At 43.4% G+C, this 22,400-nt stretch overlaps 1 protein-coding gene across 8 annotated transcripts in view; it reads right to left on the bottom strand.

Annotated features, from left to right (window-relative positions):
- The window catches only part of arnt2 (aryl-hydrocarbon receptor nuclear translocator 2), a 355,307-nt gene that overhangs the window by 68,743 nt on the left and 264,164 nt on the right, over positions 1-22,400 (bottom strand). Inside the window, exon 16 of one of the 8 annotated variants that reach the window (XM_041174969.1) lies at positions 18,029-18,306. The exons of the other annotated variants lie outside the window; for them this stretch is intronic. Within the exon in view, the coding sequence (XP_041030903.1) occupies positions 18,250-18,306 (57 nt within the window). The 3' untranslated portion in view covers positions 18,029-18,249. Of the gene's footprint in view, positions 1-18,028; positions 18,307-22,400 lie in introns of those variants that run through there. 8 annotated transcript variants of the gene reach the window in all.

Here is a 22,400-nt window from a genome sequence, read left to right as displayed (position 1 = left end):
TCTGTCTCTCTCCCTTCTTGAATAGGGGTGCTATATTTGTGGTTCTCCAGTCCATTGTGACCTTTTCAGAATTTAGGGAATTTTTGAAGATTACAACCAATGCCTCCACTATCTCTGCAGCCATCTTTAAAAAAAAACCCTAGGATGTAGGCCATCAGGTCCCGGGACTCAGTTTTTAGTCTCACTAATACTTTTCTCTACTAATAGTGATTGTTTTAAGTTCCTCCCTCCTTTTTGCCACTTGATTTCCTACTATTTTATGCTTATTATGTCTTCTATCGTGAAGAAAGGTACAAAGTTTTTGCTCAAAGCCTCTGCTATTTCCTAGTTTTGCATTATTAATTTCCCATCTCCTCCTCTAAGGGATCAATGTTTATTTTACCTATTCTTTTCCCTTTTATATGCTTGTAGAAGCTCTTACTGTCTGTTTTTATATTCCTTATTATTTTACTCTTATTCTCTAATTTCTCCCTCCTTGGAGCATTATACTATTTCTTTAAAAAATTTGTTACCATCCTTAACTTCCTAGGTTAGCACAGATGGTTCACCCTTCTCATAGTCTTGCTTTCTGAATGGAATATATCTTTGTTGAGAGTTACGAATTATCTCCTCAAATGTCTGCTACTGCTCCTCTACCATCTTACCTTTTATCCTTTTTCCCCCAGTTCACTTTAGCCAATTGTCTTCACGCCTTTGTAGCTGCCATTATTTAAGCTTTAGGCACTTGTTTCAGACCCAAGTTTCTCACCCTTAAACTGAAATTCTGTCATGTTATAATCACTCTTCTCTAAGGGATTCTTTACCATGAAATCATTAATTAATCCTGTCTCACTACATCTTACCAGGTCTAAAATAGGCTGTTTTCTTGTTGGTTCTACAACGTTATTCTAAGAAATTGTTACGAATACACTCTATGAACTCAGCCTCAAGGTTACCTTTGTCAATTTGATTTGCCAAATCTATATGAAGATTAAAATTATCCACAATTATTCCAATTCCTTTCTTACAAGCTGCCATTATTTATTTATTTATATTCTATGTAATTATGGCAACCCCAAATGCCAGCTTTGGTCAGAGCATCTAGTTTGGCATAGAACAGGGTGATACACTTGTTTGGCATAACTCAGTTCTGATTGATAATCACGAGTTGATAAAATACTGACACTGAATGTGTAGATCTTCAAAAGTAACCTGGCATTTGTAGAGAGCTAGGTCTTTTATTCAGTTTTGCCAAGTTCTGAAGAAGCATAGTTGGAATATTTTTTAGCCCACCCTGAAGTTCACTACAGAATATAGCCCACACTTAACAGGCTGGTGCTGACCTGACCATGGCTTCTTTACCTGTGAAACAAGAGGGAAGAAACAGAACTGACTAGTTAGCATTCTGACAGCTGGTAATAATCACCTCTGCTTATACCAGAGGTACCAATCTGTCTCAGGTGATTTGGGGCATATAGGCCTGAGAAATGTTATTATTTTCGTAACCACAATAAGGCAAAAATATAAACATGAAACAAATGGGAAAAAACTTCATTGTTTTGTTAATCTAAAAGTTGAATGGGTTCTTTAAACGATCAAGCATGACTTGGGGTTCCTTCTATTCTAGTGACCTGAACTTTGGACTGATCTAGAAACAAGTCCAAAACCTCCCAATTTGGTTTGCTACATAATCAATTGAGCGTTCATAACTTCAGATCAGCTGCCAAATTGGCTTCAAATTCTAGCCGTCACAGAAGTGAAACAACTGCTCCAAAAACTTGACATACCACTACAGACATTGGATTGGCTGAGAAAGGATACCCAAAATAGCGGTTGTCAGGCAGCATCATTATTAGTACATCAATGTAAGTGAATTAATCTCACTGGTCTAACAAAGACTGAGGAAATAGTTTGAATAGTCTTCACTGCTAAAAGCTTCCATTTCCTTAAATAGTTATGAATCTTCAGTTAGAAATAATTTTTTATTTTTTACTCATTTTTGGCTGTTGTGCTGGATACGGGTTATAAAGATATTTGTGCAAATTGTGCATAAGTGTAGCATGAAAACATTCCATGCGTTGGTTCTTGTCATGCACTATTGAAAAGTTAGTAATAGGAAAGCCTATTTTTGTAAGCAAACAAGATTGTAATATTTATGTGAAATCTATGATTTTTACTTAAAATTGACTCAGGTCCTCATTCCTTAGAGAAAATATTTTTAAAAACCGGTTGTAATAGTTTTGGCATGGCAGAGGTTACTAAGCCTGTCTAATGTAGAATGCCCAAACACGAATTGCCTTTGTTTTATTATAGATATCAAACTGATGACAAGACGATATCCATTGTATTATGATAAAAACAAACAAACTGCGGATGCTGGAAATCCAAAACAAAAACAGAATTACCTGGAAAAACTCAGCAGTTCTGTCGAAGGGTCATGAGGACTCGAAACGTCAACTCTTTTCTTCTCCGCCGATGCTGCCAGATCTGCTGAGTTTTTCCAGGTAATTCTGTTTTTCCATTGTATTATGGATGATCCTGACAAAACATTCATTGGAGAACTGAACACTGTACCAGAGTTAAAACCTCATCTGAAGGAATGGTTAAAAGTGAGTTTACTTGTTAGATCTCTTCAAGAGGCATTCTGCCACTTCCACCTCATCCACCTTTCCTGAATATTTGGTTGAGGAACAAAACCAGACCGTGCTTGTGGCACTGGCTTGCACTGGACACATCACATGCTGAACTGCACACCAAGCCCACATACCTTCTGTTTGCATCAAACTGGTACTGCACTATTGACCTTAAGTGTTTACTGAGGAAAGAAGCTGGCACTTTACTTTATCAAAGGACATTTTTTTTCCCTCTAAATCATGTAGGCATATATTCTTAAGCATGGCTTTAATCCACTGAAGCCTGTTCAAAGGCTGGAGCAGTATCCCAAAGACCTACAAAATACCTGCGCACAATTACATTGAAACAGATCATTTCTCCTGTGTAAGGATAGAATTTCAAGATTAGCAAATGTAAAACACATGACAAGCATATACTAGAAGAGCTTGGAAAGCAATTGTGAAATTTTACCCTAATGCTTCGGTAAATACAGTTAACCACATTTTCCTTATTTAGAAATCAACCGAACATAAATACACAGTGCTAAATGTCAACATATGTAGTAAGTAGTATAACAACAGGCTCTCTCATTGCAAATTGACATAGTTCCAGGCTTTAATAACCCCTTACTGACAAAAACAGAAATTGTAATGAGTTGGGCTCTATTTACATCCATCCTATTTGCTCAAAACAGTTTTTAGACAGTAAAAACATCACATTATTGCACAACGCTGGCTAGGATTACAATTAAGTCATATCCAACTCCTAAACAATTCACTTAAAATAACTTGAGCATTGATCATGCACTCCTCGTGGTATGAACAATTTAGATCCAGTAAATGGTATGTCCATTTTCAATGGAAAGAAAGATATTTGTATGTAGCTGACCAAACTGTGTGTGGTTAGCAGTGACTGCATTCACTCAGCAATTGATGCATGTAATTTGGTGGGCTGGCTGAGATGTTTTTTAAAAATTCATTCACGGGAGGTGGGCTTCGCTGGCCAGGCCTGCATTTATTGCCAATCCCTAGTTGCCCTTGAGAAGATGGTGGTGAGCTGCCTTCTTGAACCGCTGCAGTCCATGTGGTGTAGGTACACCCACAGTGCTGTTAGGGAGGGAGTTCCAGGATTTTGACCCAGCGACAGTGAAGGATCAGCGATATATTTCCAAGTCAGGATGGTGAGTGACTTGGAGGGGAACTTACAGGTGGCTGTGTTCCCATCTATCTGCTGCCCTTGCCCTTCTAGGTGGTAGTAGTCGTGAGTTTGGAAAGTGCTGTCTAAGGAGCCTTGGTGAATTCCTGCAGTGCATCTTGTAGATGGTACACACTGCTGCTACTGTGCCTCAGTGGTAGGGGGAGAGAATGTTCATGGATGGGGTGCCAATCAAGCGGACTGCTTTGTCCTGAATGGTGTCCAACTTCTTCAGTGTTGTAGGAGTTGCAAGTGCGGAGTATTCCATCACACTCCTGACTTATGCCTTGTAGATGGTGTATAGGCTTTGGGGAGTCAGAAAGCGAGATACTCGTCGCACAATTCCTAGCCTCTGAACTGCTCTTGCAGCCACAGTATTTACATGGGTACTCCAGTTCAGTTTCTGGTCAATGGTAACCCCCAGGATGTTGATAATGGGGGATTCAGTGGTGGTAATTCCATTGAACATCAAGGTGTGATGAAAACAAAAAAACTGCGGATGTTGGAAATCCAAAACAAAAACAGAATTGCCTGGAATTACTCCTTTCCTATTTCTACTTAGTTCTGTCGAAGGGTCATGAGGACTCGAAACGTCAACTCTTTTCTTCTCCGCCGATGCTGCCAGACCTGCTGAGTTTTTCCAGGTAATTCTGTTTTTATCAAGGGGTGATGGTTGGATTTTCTCTTGTTGGAGATGGTCATTGTCTGAACTTGCATGGTGTGAATGTTACTTGCCGCTTGTCAGCCCAAGTCTGGATCTTGTCCAGGTCTTGCTGCATTTGGACATGGACTGCTTCAGTATCTGAGGAGTCCCGAATGGTGCTGAACATTGTGCAATCATCAGCGAACATCCCCAATCCTGACCTTATGATGGAAGGAAGGTCATTGATGAAGCAGCTGAAGATAGTTGGGCCTAAGACACTATCCTGAGGAACTCCTGTAGTGATGTCCTGGAGCTGAGATGACTGACCTCCAACAACCACAACCATCTTCCTTTGTGTTAGGTATGACTCCAACCAGCAGAGTTTTCCCCGATTCCCATTGACTCCAGTTTTGCTAGGATTCCTTGATGCTGTACTCAGTCAAATGCTGCCTTGATGTCAAGCGCAGTCACTCTTACCTCGGGAGTTCAGCTTCTTTGTCCATGTTTGAACCAAGGCTGTAATGAGGTCAGGAGCTGAGTGGCCCTGGCGGAACCCAAACTAGGCGTCAGTGAGCAGGTTATTGCTAAGCATGTGCTGCTTGATAGCACTGTTGATGACCCCTTCCATTACTTTTACTGATGATCGAGAGTAGACTGATGGGGTGTTAATTGGCCGGGTTGGTTTTGTCCTGCTTTTTGTGTATAGGACATGCCTGGGCAATTTTCTGTAAAACCAGGTAGATGCCAGTGTTGTAGCTGTACTGGAACAGCTTGGCTAAGGGTATGGCATGTTCTGGATCACAAGGCTTCAGTACTATTGCCAAAATGTTGTCAAGGTCCATAGCCTTTGCAGTATCCAGTGCCTTCAGCCATTTTTTGATATCACGTGGAGTGAATCGAATTGGCTGAAGACTGGCATCCGTGATGCTGGGGACCTCCAGAGGAGACCGAGATGGATCAGCCACTCGGCACTTCTGGCTGAAGATTGTAGCAAATGCTTCAGCCTTATCTTTTGCACTGATGTGCTGGGCTCCTCCATCATTGAGGATGGGGGTATTTGTGGAGCATCCTCCTCCAGTGAGTTGTTTAACTGTCCACCACCATTCATGGCAGGACTGCAGAGCTTAGATCTGATCCGTTGGTTGTGGGATCACTTAGATCTGTCTATCACTTGCTGCTTATGCTGTTTGGCACGCAAGTAGTCTTGTGTTGTAGCTTCACCAGGCTGACACCTCACTTTTAGGTATGCCTGCTGCTGCTCCTGGCATGCTCTCCTGCAGTCTTCATTGAACCAGAGTTGATCCCATGGCTTGATGCTAATGGTAGAGTTGGGGGGGGATATACCGGGCCACGAGGTTACAGATTGCATTTGAGTACAATACTGCTGCTGCTGATGGCCCACAGTGCCTCATGGATCCCCAGTTGCTAGATCTGTTTGAAATTTATTCCACTTAGCACAGTGGTAGTGCCACACAACACGATGGAGGGTATCCTCATTGTGAAGTCGAGACTTCGTCTCCACAATGACTGTGCGGTGGTCAGTCCTACCAATACTGTTCATGGACAGGTGCATCTGCAGCAGGCAGGCTGGTGAGGATGAGGTCATGTACATTTTTCCCTCATCACCTGCCACACACCCAGTCTAGCAGCTATGTCATTTAGGACGTGGCCAGCTCGGTCAGTAGTGGTGCTACCGAGCCACTCTTGGTGATGGCCATTGAAGTCCCCCTAACCAGAGAACATTCTGCACCCTTGCCAGCCTCAGTGCTTCCTCCAAGTGATGCTCAACATGGAAGAACACTGATTCATCAGCTGAGGGAGGGTGGCACGTGGTAATCAGCAGGAGGTTTCCTTGCCCATGTCCTTGCCAGGCTTCATGGGGTCCTGAGTTGATGTTGAGGACTCCCAGGGCAACTCCCTCCCGACTGTATACCACTGTGACGCCACCTCTGTCCTGCCATCGGGACAGAGCATACCCAGGGATGGTGGTGGTAGAGTCTGGGACATTATCTGTAAGGTATGATTCCCGTGAGGATGACTATGTCAGGCTGTTGCTTGACTAGTCTGTGAGACAGCTCCCCCAAGATGTAGCCCATTGAGCACAGCTGATAGAAACTCACAGCTCCAACAGACACTAAAATGGCTGCAGTCGTACCTGCAAAACAAGGCGACGCCTTTAGGAAATCTTTGACTGTACTGCTATGGAGGAACCTATGGAGTAATGTGTGTTGAAAATTCTACTACATAATCCACCTCAGCTCTCAAGGGGTTAGAGTCACATTGTAGGAGGGTTGGGGGATTGATTAAGATTCAGAGGGGGGTATCTGAACCATTGCGCTAGAGACATAATAAGGTTTATTTTAAACCTTTTACTCATCATTCAACCCTATTCTGGCTGAGATGGGCCATTCACTGGAGCTCAATAGTGACATGTGCTGTGGTCGTCTGGCGGAATTCTGTTCCTGGGAGAGAAAAATAAAAATTATTCACAGTCAAACAGGCCAAAGGCTGCAAGGAGGTCTCAGCTGGAGTTTAAAACATAGCAGGTCAGTTTTCCCAGCTAAAATTAGACCCAAAGGGTAAAATAGGGTGTGAACATTCCTTCCAATTTTTGGGATAGTTTTGTTTATTTTTTTGTTGATCTGTGTTGATACAGCAAGTAAATTGCAGCAAAAGTTTATAAAAGTCCTGAATTACTGCTTTTGTTCAGTCATGTATATTTTGCAAAATAAACCATCTACTTAGTTTGTCATTGGTTATTGCTAATGTTGAATTTGTGCTGCAATAGAATACATGCTTTAAGTTGGTAATTAAGCACAGCTGTCCCCAATAAGGGAAGCATTGCAAGAGTATATAAACCAGTTCACTCTGGGTATCTGGGAAGAACTGGGAGAGTCTATGCCTTTACTTTGCAGTCTTGGAAATAAACCTGTTTTAAGGTACAAGCTAGCTTCAGACTCATTTTCCCTCAACGTACAATTATTGGAATTAACAGACACATCTTGCCAGAGTGCCCATGTAGGAGCACAGTCTACAACTTTGGAATATGACAGTTATGGGATCGGCTAATAGGACTAACCAATGCCACTGACCCCAAGAAGTACATCCTGAATTTGAAACATGAGTGAAGGGGATAGATTTGACAATTTCCATTAAAGTCAATGGAAATACAAAGAGGTAGATATGTAAAGCGGGTTGCTGATTCGCTACTACCCATTTTAACGATCAAGCAATGTCAGAACTTACCCCAAGGAAGCCTGCTGGGAAATGCTGGTTCACAACCACATAGACTGACATTTGGATGTCACATTTGAACTTGACTTGAATGAAGTATTGCATAAAGTTGGTTTATACTCGAGTATAGAAAATTGAGGGGTCATCTGATCAAGGTGTTTAAAATGTTGAAAGGATTTAAGAGGAAATATTCTCTGGTTTGGGAATCAAGAACAAGGAGACATTGGGTGGAATTAATGTCCTGCCCCAAGGTGAGTTTTGGAAGCGGGGAGGCATTTAATCAGGCAGGAGGGTGCCAGATGGGGACCCAGTTACCTTCCCAATTCTGCTTTGATTAGTTCTGGGGTGGGAAGGCTTGTGGATAGCCTTCAATTGAAGCCCTTAGCTGGGCAATTAATGGACAATAAACCCACCAGGTGGCTGCTCAAGTATTCATATTTCAGAAGTGTTCTCTCAGGTCCAATCCTGACATTGTTATCAAACCTGCTGACAAGGGTGGTGCTGTTGTTGTCTGGCACACTGACCTCTACCTCGCAGAGGCTGAGCGTCAACTCACAGACACTTCGTCCTATCTCCCCCTGGACCATGACCCCATCACTGAACATCAAGCCATTGTTTCTAGGACTGTCACTGACCTCATCGCCTCTGGAGATCTTCCCTCCACAGCTTCTAACCTCATAGTCTCCTAACCTCAGACGGTCTGCTTCTAGCTCCTACCCAAAATCCACAAACAGGAATGTCCCAGCAGACCGATCATGTCAGCCTGTTCCTGCCCCACGGAACTCATTTCTTGCTATCTTGACTCCATTCTCTCTCCGCTTGTCCAGTCTCTTCCCACCTACATCCGCAATTCCTTTGATACCCTACGTCATATCAACAATTTCAAGTTCCCTGGCCCCAACTGTCTCCTCTTCACCATGGGTGTCCAATCCCTCTACACCTCCATCCCCCACCGGAATGGTCTGAGGGCTCTCTGCTTCTTCCTCGAACAGAGGCCCGAACAATCCCCATCCACCACTACTCTCCTCCGTCTGACTGAACTTGTTCTCTCACTGAAAAATTTCTCCTTAAACTCCTCTCACTTCCTCCAAATTAAAGGTGTGGCAATGGGTTCCTGCATGGGCCCCAGTTATGCCTGTCTCTTTATGGGGTACGTGGAACATTCCTTGTTCCAGTCCTACTCCGGCCCCCTCCCACAACTCTTTCTCCGGTACATCGATGATTGCTTCGGTGCTGCTTCATGCTCTTGTCTGGACCTGGGAAAATTTATTAATTTTGCTTCCAATTTCCACTCCTCCATCATTTTCACATGGTCCATCTCCGACACTTCCCTTCCCTTCCTTGACCTCTCTGTCTCAATCTCTGGTGGTAGACTGTCCACCAATATCCATTACAAGCCTACTGACTCCCATAGCTACCTCGACTACAGCTCCTCACACCCCGCTTCCTGTAAGGACTCCATCCCATTCTCTCAGTTCCTTCGCCTCCGTCGCATCTGTTCTGATGATGCTACCTTCAAAAACAGTTCCTCTGACAGGTCTTCCTTCTTCCTTAACCGAGGTTTTCCACCCATGGTGGTTGACAGGGCCCCCAATCATGTCCGGACCATCTCCCGCGCATCCGCCCTTATGCCTTCCTCTCCCTCCCAGAACCATGATAGGGTCCCTCTTGTCCTCACTTATCACCCCACCAGCCTCCGCTTTCAAAGGATCATCCTCCGCCATTTCTGCCAACTCCAGCTTGATGCCACCACCAAACACATCTTCCCTTCATCCCCCCTGGTGGCATTCCGCAGGGATCGTTCCCTCTGGGACACCCTGGTCCACTCCTCCATCACCTCCTACACCTCAAACCCCTCCCAAGGCACCTTGCTATGCAACCGCAGAAGGTGCAACACCTGCCCCTTTACTTACCCCCTCCTCACCGTCCAAGGGCCCAAACACTCCTTTCAAGTGAAGCAGGATTTCACTTGCACTTCCCTCAACTTAGTCTACTGCATTGGCTGCTCCCAATGCGGTTTCCTCTACATTGGAGAGACCAAACGCAGACTGGGTGATCGCTTTGCAGAACACCTTCGGTCTGTCTGCAAGCATGACCCAGACCTCCCTGTCGCTTGCCATTTCATCACACCACCCTGCTCTCATGCCCATAGGTCCATCCTTGGCCTGCTGCAATGTTCCAGTTGAGCTCAATGCAAACTGGAGGAACAGTACCTCATCTTCCGACTAGGCACTTTACAGCCTTCTGGACTGAATATTGAGTTCAACAACTTTAGTTCGTGAACTCCCGCCTCCATCCCCACCCCCTTTTTCCAATAATTTATATAGATTTTTCTTTCTCCACCTATTTCCATTATTTTTAAATGTATTTCCATCCATTGTTTTATGTCTACCTTTTAGCCTATTTCAATCCCCCCCCCCCCCCAAACTAGGGCTATCTGTACCTTGCTCGTCCTGCTTTCTACCCTTAATGTCACCATTAGCACATTTCTTAGCTAATATCACCACCGTCAACACCTTTTGTCCTTTTGTCTATGACATTTTTTGGCTATCTCCACCTATCACTGGCCCTCTATTCAGCTCTACCTGTCCCACCCACCCTTAAACGAGCTTATATTTCACCTCCTTTCTATTTTTCCTTAGTCCTGATGAAGAGTCATACAGACTCGAAACATTAACTGTGTTCCTCTCCACAGATGCTGTCAGACCTGCTGAGTTTTTGCAGGCATTTTTGTGTTTCATATTTCAGAATATTTCTTAATAACCAATTAGACATTCATTGCTGCCCCATCCACAGTATGCATACAGCCTGACTGCCCTTTGTAATCTCACATTATATGGTCGTACAGCAGCAGAGCACTAATACTTGTCAACACTTGTACCTGATTGTACCAAACAACATGTCCCAGCCGCTGTTTGCAATGGGCAGGGTATAGACCATAACCAAGCAGCCTGTGCTTGCAAAACTCAAAACACAGTGTCCAACTTTAGATGTGATTCCGCAATTGGACAACATTTGCTAAATACACCTTCATGTGCTAAGAATTATGCTGACAACCAATTTAAGATTGTCAGTTGGGCTCGCAATGTGGTGCACTTGCGTGTACTGGAAGCTGCATTTATTAATACACAGGGCCCTGTTCTTTGCAGACAGAAAGAGCATGTACATACACTGGCACCTGTTTCAGCTAAACAAAGTAAGTGACAGCCATTCACTGACTCATTCCTCAGGGCAACTGAGGGCAATGCATTGACCAATTAGGGTCAAGCTGCCTGGATTAAATTTCAAACAATGCTTGGCAGTTAACTGTCAGTCACTATCAGTGTGCTTTCTCCATTGTAATGCCACTTGCTAACCAATCAGCACTCTCTTCACATACAGTACAAATTATTGTTTTCCCCCTTATATTGGTATTCTTGTGAATGTCCTGATGAGTGCAACACGAAAAGCTTAGGCATGTCTCTTTTTTTCAGCAATACTCAAGTTCTGTACTACCAAATGACTATTTCAGTTATACCTAATACAAACAACAACTTGTATTTATATAGCCCACCTTTAATATAATAATATGACCAAAGGCACATCACGGAGACATTATAAAACAAAATGTGACACTGAGCCACAGAAACAGATGTCGTGGCAGATGACCAAAAAATTGGTCAAAGGGGCAGAATGTAAGGAACTTCTTAAAGGAGGAAAGTGAAGTAGAGGTTTAAGGAGGGAATTCCAAAGCTGGGGCCTAGGCAGTTAAAGGCACGGCCACCAATGGTGGAGCAATTAAAAGCACAGATGCCCAAGAGGCTGGAATAGGAAGTGTGCAGATATTTTCTGGGGTGGGGGGGTGTTGGTGGTAACTGGAGGAGACCATCCAGATAGAGGGGGGGTGGTGGTGATGGTGGTAAGGACATGGAGGAAATCTAAAACAAGGATGCGAATTTTAAAAATGAGACACTGCTTAACTGAGTGCCAGCGTAGGTCAGCAAGCACAGGGATGATGAGTGATGGAATTTTGTGTGAGTGAGGACACGGGCTGAGTTTTGGATGACCTTTACGAGGGGTAGAACATGGGAGACTGGCCAGGAGTGCGATGGAATAGTCAATTCAAGAGGTAACAAAGGCATGAATGAGGGTTCAGCAACAAAGGGTCAGACTCTGTCAATTTTATGTTTTATTTCAGGCAGTCTTAGAGATAGCACGGATGTGTAGTTGAAAACTCATATTGAGGTCAAGGTTGTGAAGAGTGTGGTTCAGCCTCAGACAATTGTCAGGAAGAGGGATGGAATCATAGCGGGAAAGTGAGTTTGTGACATGAGCTGAAGGCATTAGTTTTGGTCTTCTCAATACTTAATTGGAGAAAATTTCCACTCATTCAATATATTTTTTATTATTCTTCCCTGGGATTTAAGTGTTGCTGGCAAGGCATTTGTTGACCATCCTTAATTACCATGCACTGGTGGTCATATTCCAAAATTCTATAGATTCTGGAATGGTTCCTGCAGATTTGAAGGTAGTAAATGTAACCCCACTATTTAAGATAGGAGTGACTGAGAAAACGGGGGACTACAGATTTGTCAAACATGATTTCCTTTTCATGAATCCATGTTGACTCTGCCCAATCCTACCATTATTTTCTAAGTGTTCAGTTATCACATGCTTTACAATTAGTTATAAAGGATGTGATAACTGGACACTTAGAAAATAATGGTAGGATTGGGCAGAGTCAACATGGATTTACGAAAAGGAAATAATGTTCAACAAACCTGTTGGAAGTTTTTTGCGGATGTAACTAGCAGAATAGGTAAGGAGGAACCAGTGGATGTGGTGTATTTAGATTTTCAGAAGGCTTTCCATAAGGTCTCACACAAGAGGTTAGTAAACAAAATTAGAGCACTTGGGATTGGGGGTAATATAATTGCATGGATTGAGAATTGGTTAACTGATAGAAAACAGAGAGTAGGAATAAATGGATCAGTCTCAGGTTGGCAGGCTGTGACTAGTGGGTTATTGCAAGGATCAGTGCTTGGGCCAACCTATAATAATGATTTGGATGTGGAGACCAAATGTTAAATTTCCAAGTTTGCTGATGACACAAAACTAGGTTGGAATGTGAGTTGAGAGGAGGATGCAAAGAGGCTTCAAGGGTATTTAGACAGGCTAAGTGAGTGTGCAAGAACATAGTGGATGGAATATGTGAAAAAGTGTGAAGTTATCCACTTTGGTAGGAAAAACAGAAATGTAGAGTATTTTTTAAATGGTGAGAGGTTGGGAAGTGTTGATGTCCAAAGGTACCCGAGTGTCCTTGTTCATGAGTCACTGAAAGTTAGCATGCAGGTGCAGCAAACAATTAGGAAGGCAAATGGTATGATGGCCTTTACTGCAAAATTATTTGAGTACAGGAGTAAAGATGTCTTGCTGAAATAGTACAGAGCCTTGGTGAGACCGCACTAGGAGCATTGCATACAGTTTTGGTCTCCTTACCTAAGGAAGGGTATACTTGCCATAGGGACAGTGCAACAAAGGGGTAGGCCATTTAGGACTTAGATAAGGGGGAATCTCTTTACTGAGAGGCTTGTAAATCTTTGGAGTTCTCTACCTCGGAGGGCTGTGAGGCTCATTCATCGAGTATGTTCAAGACAGAGATCAATGAGACTTCTTGATAGTAAAAACATCAAGTGATATGAGGAAAGTTCAGGAAAATGGCATTGAGGTAGGCAGCATGTCGATGAGAAATAAAAAGAGGCCAAGGATTGATCCTTGGGAGACCACCAGAGGCAACTCTGGGAGTGCGAAGGAAATTAATTGCAGTGATTATTTGCATATGATTAGATAGGTAAGAATGGAACCAGGTGAGAACGGTCCCAACCAAACAGACTGTGGAGAAGCAGTGGAGGGCACACGTGTTGTACTGACTGCTAGAAAATGATTCCCATCTTTGTCAGGCTCGTACACAACAAAGATGACATCATATAAAAGAAAAATACTGATGTCAGAAATCAATCCAGAAATACTGGAAATAGTAGGTCAGACAGCATCTGTAGAGAGGAGAGTTAAAGTTTCAGGTTGAGACCTTGCATCATGGTTATAATGAAAGGTCATCAACTTAAAAAGGCTAACTGTTTCTCTCTTCACTGGTGCTGGCAAAAATGACATATTCATTTCTCCTCCCACCTTTTCCCCTTGTCTGAAGGCATGAACCAATGCCATTCCATGGCACCAGGCCCTCTCCATTACCTCATCGAGTGGCCATTCTTTCAATGTAAACCTAGGCAGGTTAATCCATTGCAAGGACCATCATAACCTACCTTGGACTGATCTTCACCTGATGCCCTTTCCTAGCTACAGCCATTGCATTGCAAGCAGACACAAATCCCCCAGAAGATTCTTTTCCCTCATTCAGTGGTACTGAAGTCAAATGTAGCAGTTAAACAATTTAGTTGCAATTAATGCGCCCATTGTAGCACGGACTTTAAACTTATGATCTTCCTGTCTATGTGACTCAGTCTGGCTCTACTGATGAGGCCCTGGGAGAACCTGTTTGTTTTAACTTATAACAGATCTTAGTGTACATTGGTCTTGGTCTATAGCAATAATGCAGCAGGCTGATGAAAAGGTAGCTTCCACAGCAGAGAGATAACCACATCTGCTCCCATTGTCTGGTATATCACAATCGTATCCACTCTACAGCTGTAAAAATACTGCATCTGTATTTTTCCCCAGAATGAGAGTCTAGATTGAGCTGAAGACATACATGCTAGCTTTACTATTGTGTAAGTTAAGGGACGTACAGTGCTGCACAGTCTGGCCACTGAAAATGGTGCAGTACTTCAATATTCTGTACATTAATGCCATTACTAATATTTGCTCCTGAGCTGTGAGCTTTACTGGCAAGGCCAGCATTTGTTGCCCATCCTTAAGTGCCTTTGAAAGGAACTGTCTTCTTGAATCGCTGCAGTCCACATGGTGTAGATATATGTACGATGCTGTTCGGAAGGGAGTTCCAGGATTTTGACCCAGCGACAGTGAAGGAATGGCAATATAGTTCCAAGTCAGGAAGGTATGTGGCTTGGAAGGGAACTAGCAGGTGGTGGTCCCATACAACTGCTGTCCTTGTCTTTCTAGGTGATAGATGTCACAGGTTTGGAAGGTGCTGTCGATCGAGGCTTGGAGAGTTGCTGCTGCGCATCTAGTATATGGTGTGCACTGTTGCCACTGTGCGATGATGGTGGAGGGAGTGAATGTCCAAGGTGGTGGATGGGGTGTCAATCGAGCAGGCTAATTTGTCCTGAATGGTGTCAAGCTTCTTCGGTGTTGGAGCTGCAGTGGAGAGTATTCAATCATACTCCTGGCTTGTGCCTTTTAGATGATGGACAGATTTTGGGGAGACAGGACGCGAGTTCCTGGCCTCTCACCTATTCTTGCAGCCACAGTATTTCTACGGCTGGTCCACTTCAGTTTCCGTTCAATGGTAACCCCAGGACGTTAATAGTGGGGAATTCATTGGAAGCAGTTCAGAGGAGGTTTACTAATCTATACCTGGATTGGGCGGGTTGTCTTATGAGGAACAGTTGGAAAGATTAGACTTGGATCCACTGGAATTTAGAAGAGTAAGAGGTGACTTGATTGAAATAGATAAGATCCTGAGGGGTCTTGACAGGGTTTATGTGGGGAGGATGTTTCCTCTTGTGGGAGAATCTACTACTAGAGGCCACTGTTTAAAAATAAGGGGTTGTCCATTTAGGACAGAGATGAGGAGAATTTTTTTTCTCTGAGGCTTGAGTGTCTTTGGAACTCTCTTCCTCAAAAGGTAGTAGCAGAGTCTTTGAATATTTTTAAGGCAGAGGTAGATAGATTATTGATAAACAAGGTGGTGAATTGTAATCGGGGGTAGGTGGGAATGTGGAATTGAGGTTACAATCAGGTCAGCCATGATCTCATTCAATGGCGGAGCAGGCTCGAAGGGCTAAGTGGCCTACTCCTTTTCCTAATTGGTATGTTCGTATGTTCAGCAATAGTAATGCCGTTGAATGTGAAGGGGAGGTGGTTTGATTTCTCTTGTTGGAGATGGCTATTGCTTGGAACTTGTGTGGTGCGAATGTTACTTGCCACTAATCAGTCTAAGCCTGAATGTTGCCTGGTCTTGCTGCATATGGGACTGCTTCAGTATCTGAGGAGTTGCAAATGGTGAACATTATGCAATCATCATTGAACATCCCCACTTCTGACCTTATGATGGAGGGATGGTCATTAATGAAGCAGCTGAAGATGGCTGGGCTTAGGACACTACCCTGAGGAACTCCTGAGATGATTGGCCTCCAACAACCACAACTTCCTTTGTGCTAGTTATGACTCTAACTAGTGAATAGTTTTCCTTGATTCCCATTGATTTCAAATTTGCTAGCGTTCCTTGATGCCACACTCAGTCAAATGCTGCCTTGACATCAAGGGCAGCCACTCTCATCTCACCTGAAGTTCAGCTCTTCTGTCCATGTTTGGTCCAAGGCTGTTATGAGATTAAGAGCCAAGTGGCCCTGATAGAACCCAAGCTGAGCACTGCTGAATAAGTGCTGTTTCATAGCGCAATCAATGGCACCTTCCATCAATCTGCTGATGGTCAAGAGTAGACTGATGGGGCAGTAAATGATCAAATTGGATTTGTCCTACTTTCTGTGAATAGGACACACCTGGGCAATTTTTCACATTGTCAGGTAGATGCCAGTGTTATCGCTGTACTGGAACAGCTTGGCTAGGGGTGCAGCTAGTTGAGGAGCGCAAGTCTTCAATCTGAATGCTGGGATGTTGTCAGGGCCCAACAGCCTTTGCAGTATCCAGTGCCTAGAGCTTTTTCGATGTCAGAGTGAAGAGAATTGGTACAATATTGACATGTGATATTGGGGAATCTCAGGAGGAGGCTGAGATAGATTAACCACTCAGCGCTCTGGCTGAAGATGACTGTAAATGCTTCAGCCTAATCTTTTGCACTGATATGCTGGGCTCCACCATTATTAAGGATGGGGGATGTTTGCGCAGCCTCCTCCTCCTCCTGTTATTTGTTTAATTATCCATCAGCATGACTGGATGTGGCAGGACAGCAGAACTTTTATCTGATCCATTGGTTGCGGCAGCTTAGCTTCTGCTATTTAATGTGCATGTAGTCCTGTGTTGTAGCTTCACCAGGTTGTCACCTCATTTTTAGATACACTTGGTGCTGTTCCTGGCATGCTGTTCCATATTCCTCATTGAACCAGGGTTGATCCACAGGCTTGACAGTGATGGTAGAATGAGGACTATGCTGACCCATAAACTCAGGGCATGAGGCTGGACTTTGTCTCCATAAGGACTATGCAGTGGTCAATCCTACCAACACTGTCATGGATAGATGTATCTGCAACAGGTAGATTGGTAAGGATCAGGTCAAGTAAATTCTCGCTTGTTGATTCTTTCACTACCTGCTACCAGTCTAGGTTTGTAGCTATGTCCTTCAGGGCTCGATCAACTCAGTCAATATTGGTGCTGCCGAGCCACTCTTGGTGATGGACATTGAAGCCCCCCCCACCATCTGGAATACATACTGTGCTCTTGGTACCCTCAGTGCTTCACTGAAGTGGATAGGAGCAATGATTCATCAGCTAGGGAGGGGTGGAGGGTAGAGGGTAACCAGGAGGTTTCCTTGTAATGTTTGACCTGATGCTATGATGTCATGGTATCCGTTCAATGTCCCAACTGTATGTCACTGTACCGCCTAACTCTGATGGGTCTGCATTTCTGGTGGGATTGGACATACTGAGGGGATGGTGGAGAAGTCTGGCACATTGGTTGAAGTGTGATTCCGTGAGTATGATTACATCAAGCTCTTGCTTGACTAGTCTGTGAGACAGCTCTCTCAATTTTGGCACAAACCCCCAGATGTTAGTGAGGCGGAATTTGCAGGGTAGATTGGGCCAGGTGCCGAAGCCTAGGTCAAAGTAGAGTGATCTGTCTGGTTTTAATTCATATGTCGACCAGATTTCCTACCCTAAAGTTGGGTGGTGAACCAGATGGGTTTTTACGATAATCCGGTGGCTTCGTGGTCACAAATACAATTACTAGCTTTTTATTGCAAACTTACTTAATTAACTGAACTTCAATTCCCCAGCTCATGAACTTACATCCCTGAATCATTAGTTCAAGTCTCTGAATTACTAGTCCAGTAACATAACCAAGAAGCTACCATACCCAGTTTCATCAAGTAGTGTCCGTTCACAAATTTGACAAAGCAAACCTTTTGAAACTAAAGCATTCTTTTTATTTAAAGTGTTATCTACTCCAAATTAAAATGCAACTGAAGGAATTACACATTTTGAATTACTTGAAAGGAGCAAGTGTGTTGCTCCTCTTGGCTCAGTCTCAACCCCCATCAACATCAGGAAATGGAAACATCTTTTCTATGTTATCTTGGAGGCAGTTTCCATGAATTTTAAACTTTGAAGTGGCAAAAGGCACTCTGTTCAAACGCTTGCTGAAACATGTGTTGCCACCAGCAGCCACACAAAGATTCACTGAACTGACCTCATGCCAGGAGATTTTCTGGAACCAAGTTTCTCTTCAGTTCAGCTTAAAAGCCATTTGGTAAACTTCCAATGATCTTGTAGACACCTCTCCACTACCTTACAAAGTTACACAGATTTTATTATTTGGGGCTGAATAAAGTGTTGCAATGTGCAGACAAAATCAAATTGTATTGAAAGGGTGGTCCTTCCAAAGGAAAATATTTTTGATAGCAAATTGTTTACGAAAATGGTTCCAAAGGTGATACATCATCAACAATAACTTGCATTTATATAGTGACTCTAATGTAGAAAAACGTCTCAAAATTCTTCACAGAAGTGGATATAGAAAGAAATTTCACTTAGTTTGTGTGGGAGGAAGTCCCTGACATGAGGGAGAAGAGGTTTCTTCATAAGGTTCACTGCTTGGCTCATTTACAACATCTTCAGACTGATTAGAATATTGGTACAGGTAAACGGCATCCTGGCAGAGATCAGATATTTCAGCTTTCATTAAAATTTTTCTCCACTAATTCGTGGCCTTTATCCTTAGCATAAGAACTGGGGAGCAGAATGTGACTACGTTGGAACAAAAACAGAAAATGCTGGAAAAACTCAGCGGGTCTAACAGCATTTCTAGAGAGAAAAAAAAGTTAACGTTTCAAGTCCTTATGTCTCGTTGGAAGAATTGCTTACGTTGGAAGAACTGCTTACGTTTGAAGAACTGCTCTGCAAACACATTTCCTTTTAGTATAATGAAGCAAAATGCTATATAATGTTTGAAATATCCCAGAGTTATGAGCAGAGGAAGAAAACAATTTTACATCACCCAGAATTCCTATCAATAACGTTTACACAATATAAGCAATTTATATGGTGAGCAATAGGTAACTTCAAATATACAGAAAAATATCTTGGAAATGGGAGGTTTCAGCAGTGATGGGTGCTGAGGTTTGAAAGTTGAGGCTGTGCCACTGGAGTTTAGCAGCATGCTAGAAGGGGGAGATCCTTGACATAAAAAGATCCTTGACATTGGGATAGTCAGCATGGCTTTGTCAGAGGGAGGTCATACCTAACAAATTTGATTGAATTTTTTGAGGAGGTGACCAGGTGTGTAGATGGGGGTAGTGCAGTTGATGTAGTTTATAAGGATTTCAGCAAAGCCTTTGACAAGGTCCCACATGGGAGACTTATAAAGAAGGCAAATGCACATGGGATACAGGGTAATTTGATAAGCTGGATTCAAAATTGGCTTAGTTGTAGGAGACAGAAGGTGATGACAGAAGGATGCTTTAGTGACTGGAAGCCAGTGTCCAGTGGCGTACCACAGGGATCTGTGCTGGGTCCCCTATTATTCATCATTTATATAAACGACATAGATGACTATGTGGGGGGTAGGATTAGTAAGTTTGCAGATGACACAAAGATTGGCCGGGTGGTTAACAGTGAGGTTGAGTGTCTTGGGCCACAGGAAGATATAGATGGGATGGTCAAACAGGCAGATACGAGGCAGATGGAATTTAACCCTGAAAAGTGTGAGGTGATACACTTTGGAAGGAGTAATTTGACAAGGAAGTATTCAATGAACGGCATGACACTAGGAAGTTCTGAGGAACAAAGGGGCCTTGGCGTGTGTCCAAGGATCTCTGAAGGCGGAGGGCATGTTAGTTGGGCGGTGAAAAAGGCATATGGGACACTTGTCCTTATCAATCGAGGCATAGATTACAAAAGTAGGGAGGTCATGTTGGAGTTGTATAGAACCTCGGTGAGGCCACAGCTGGAGTACTGTGTGCAGTTCTGGTCGCCACATTATAGGAAGGATGTGATTGCACTGGAGGGGGTGCAGAGGAGATTCACCAGGATGAAATGTTTAAGTTACGAAGGGAGGTTGGGTAGACTTGGGTTGTTTTCGGTGGAGCAGAGAAGACTGAGGAGCAACCTGATTAAGGTGTACAAGATTATGAGGGTGGACAGGGAGCAGCTGTTCCCCTTAGTTGAAGGGTCAGTCATGAAGGGACACAAGTTCAAGGTGAAGGGCAGGAGGTTTAGGGGGGATGTGAGGAAAAACTTTTTTACCCAAAGAGTGGTGACGGTCTGGAATGCACTGCCTGGGAGGGTGGTTGAGGTGGGTTGTCTCACATCCTTTAAAAAGTATCTGGATGAGCACTTGGCACATCATAACATTCAAGCTATGGGCCAAGTGCTGGTAAATGGGATTAGGTAGGTAGGTCAGGTGTTTCTCACATGTCGGTGCAGACTCGATGGGCCAAAGGGCCTCTTCTGCACTGTGTGATTCTGTGATTATTAGCACTGAGGGGCTTTGTCAACACTGGAGAGATTCCTGGTTTTTAGGACCACTGCTGACATAAGTGATGTTGGCCTGTGTTTCAACAGGACTGCAGGGGTTTTGAATTACTCAGTGTCATCGCATGGTTTCCAACAACACTGAAGGATGGGGGGAGAAATTTATGAGGCCTCTTTAATGACAATGAACATTTTGATTGGTTTTTGCAATGAAATGAGCACATGGAAATATCAACAAAAAAAAAAAAGCACTAGTCAATCACCCATAGAATGCGCACAGAGAGTAAAGACTAAGTGCAAAGTTTATGTGGAGGGAGACTAACATTCACAGAATCACAACACAGAAAGAATCCATTGGTCCATCATTCCTCTGCTAGTTCATGGATAGAGCTATCCAATTTACTCTCACTCCCCTGCTCTTACCCATAACCCTGAATTTTTTTCCTTTTCAAGTATTTATCCAATTCCCTTTTAAAAAAGTTACTTTTGAATTTGCTTGTACCACCCTTTCAGGCAGTGTATTTCAACCTGCTGCATAAAAAAATTTTCACCTTGCCTGGTTATCAACACTCCTGCCAGTGAAAATAGTTTCTCCCTATCTATTCCATCAAAAACTTTCTCTGCTCTAAGGAGAACAATTCCAGTTCTCTGTTACCGCCACATAACTCATTCCAGGTACCATTCGAGTACATATCCTTCTGCACCCACTGTAGGGCCTAGCATCTTCCCTAAAGTGTAGTGCCCAATATTGGACACAATATTCTAGCTGAGACCTAACCAGTGACTTATAAATGTTTGACATAATTTCCATGCTTTTGTACCCTATGCCTCTAGTTATAAAGGCAAAGATTTGGGATGTATTATTTAAAACAGTTCAAAGAGTCTTTACAAAGTGTTTAAAGTCATTTTAAGTTTATAAAGTGCTAGCGGCTTCTCAGCCGCGGTCTAGTGTGCTCCTGGCTTTTAAGCTTTACCCTGCTGCTACACCAGGCTCTGGGCAGAATTTTAATTGTTCTTTTCTATTTATTCTTTCATGGAATGTGGGCATCACTGGCCAGGCCAGCACATTTGCCCATCCTTCATTATCCTTGAACTGAGTGGCTTGTTTGGCCATTTCAGAAGGCAGTTAAGAGTCAATCACATTGCTGTGGATCTGAAGTCACATGTAGGCCAGCCCAGGTGAGGTTGGCAGATTTCCTTCCCTTGACAAGGTGGACGTGGAAAGCATGTTTCCTCTTGTGGGTGAGTCCAGAATTATGGGGCGCTGTTTTAAAATTAGGGGTCCCATTTTTAGGGTACAGATGAGAATTTTTTTCTCTGAGGGTTGTGCAACTTTGGAACCCTCTGCTTCAGAAGGCGGTGGGGGCGGGGTCACTGAATATTTTTTAAGGCGGAGATAGATAGATTCTTGTCAGGCAAGGGAATCAAAGGTTATTGGGGATAGATGGGAATGTGGAATGCGAAACACCAACAGATCAGCCATGATCTTATTGAACGTGGAGCAGGCTCAAGGGGCCGAATGGCCTACTTCTGCTCCTACTTTGTATGTTCATATGTACAAATGGCAGGAGGATATATTTACCATAAGACCATAGCTTTCCCTGGATGGGCTGGTAGCATTTCAAATCTATGTTACATATCGTCACAGGTTCCTTAGGATTGATCTCTCCCATAAGCAGATCCCACAGCTGGTCCACTAATGTTTTTCTTTATTCTTTCATGGATGTGAGCATCGCTGACTAGGCCAGCATGTATTGCCTGTCCACAATTTCCCTCGAGAAAGTGGTAGTGAACTGCCTTCATGAATCATTGCAGTGCATATAGTGTAGGTATACCCACAGTGCTGTTAGAGAGGGAGTTCCAGGGTTTTGTCTCAATGAAGTGAAGGAACAACAATATATTTCTAAGTC

This window comes from Carcharodon carcharias, chromosome 26 (genome assembly GCF_017639515.1).
Source record: "Carcharodon carcharias isolate sCarCar2 chromosome 26, sCarCar2.pri, whole genome shotgun sequence".
NCBI lineage: Eukaryota > Metazoa > Chordata > Chondrichthyes > Lamniformes > Lamnidae > Carcharodon > Carcharodon carcharias.
The sequence above is the reverse complement of the archived record's forward strand: the minus strand, read 5'-3'. Positions and strand labels throughout refer to the sequence as shown.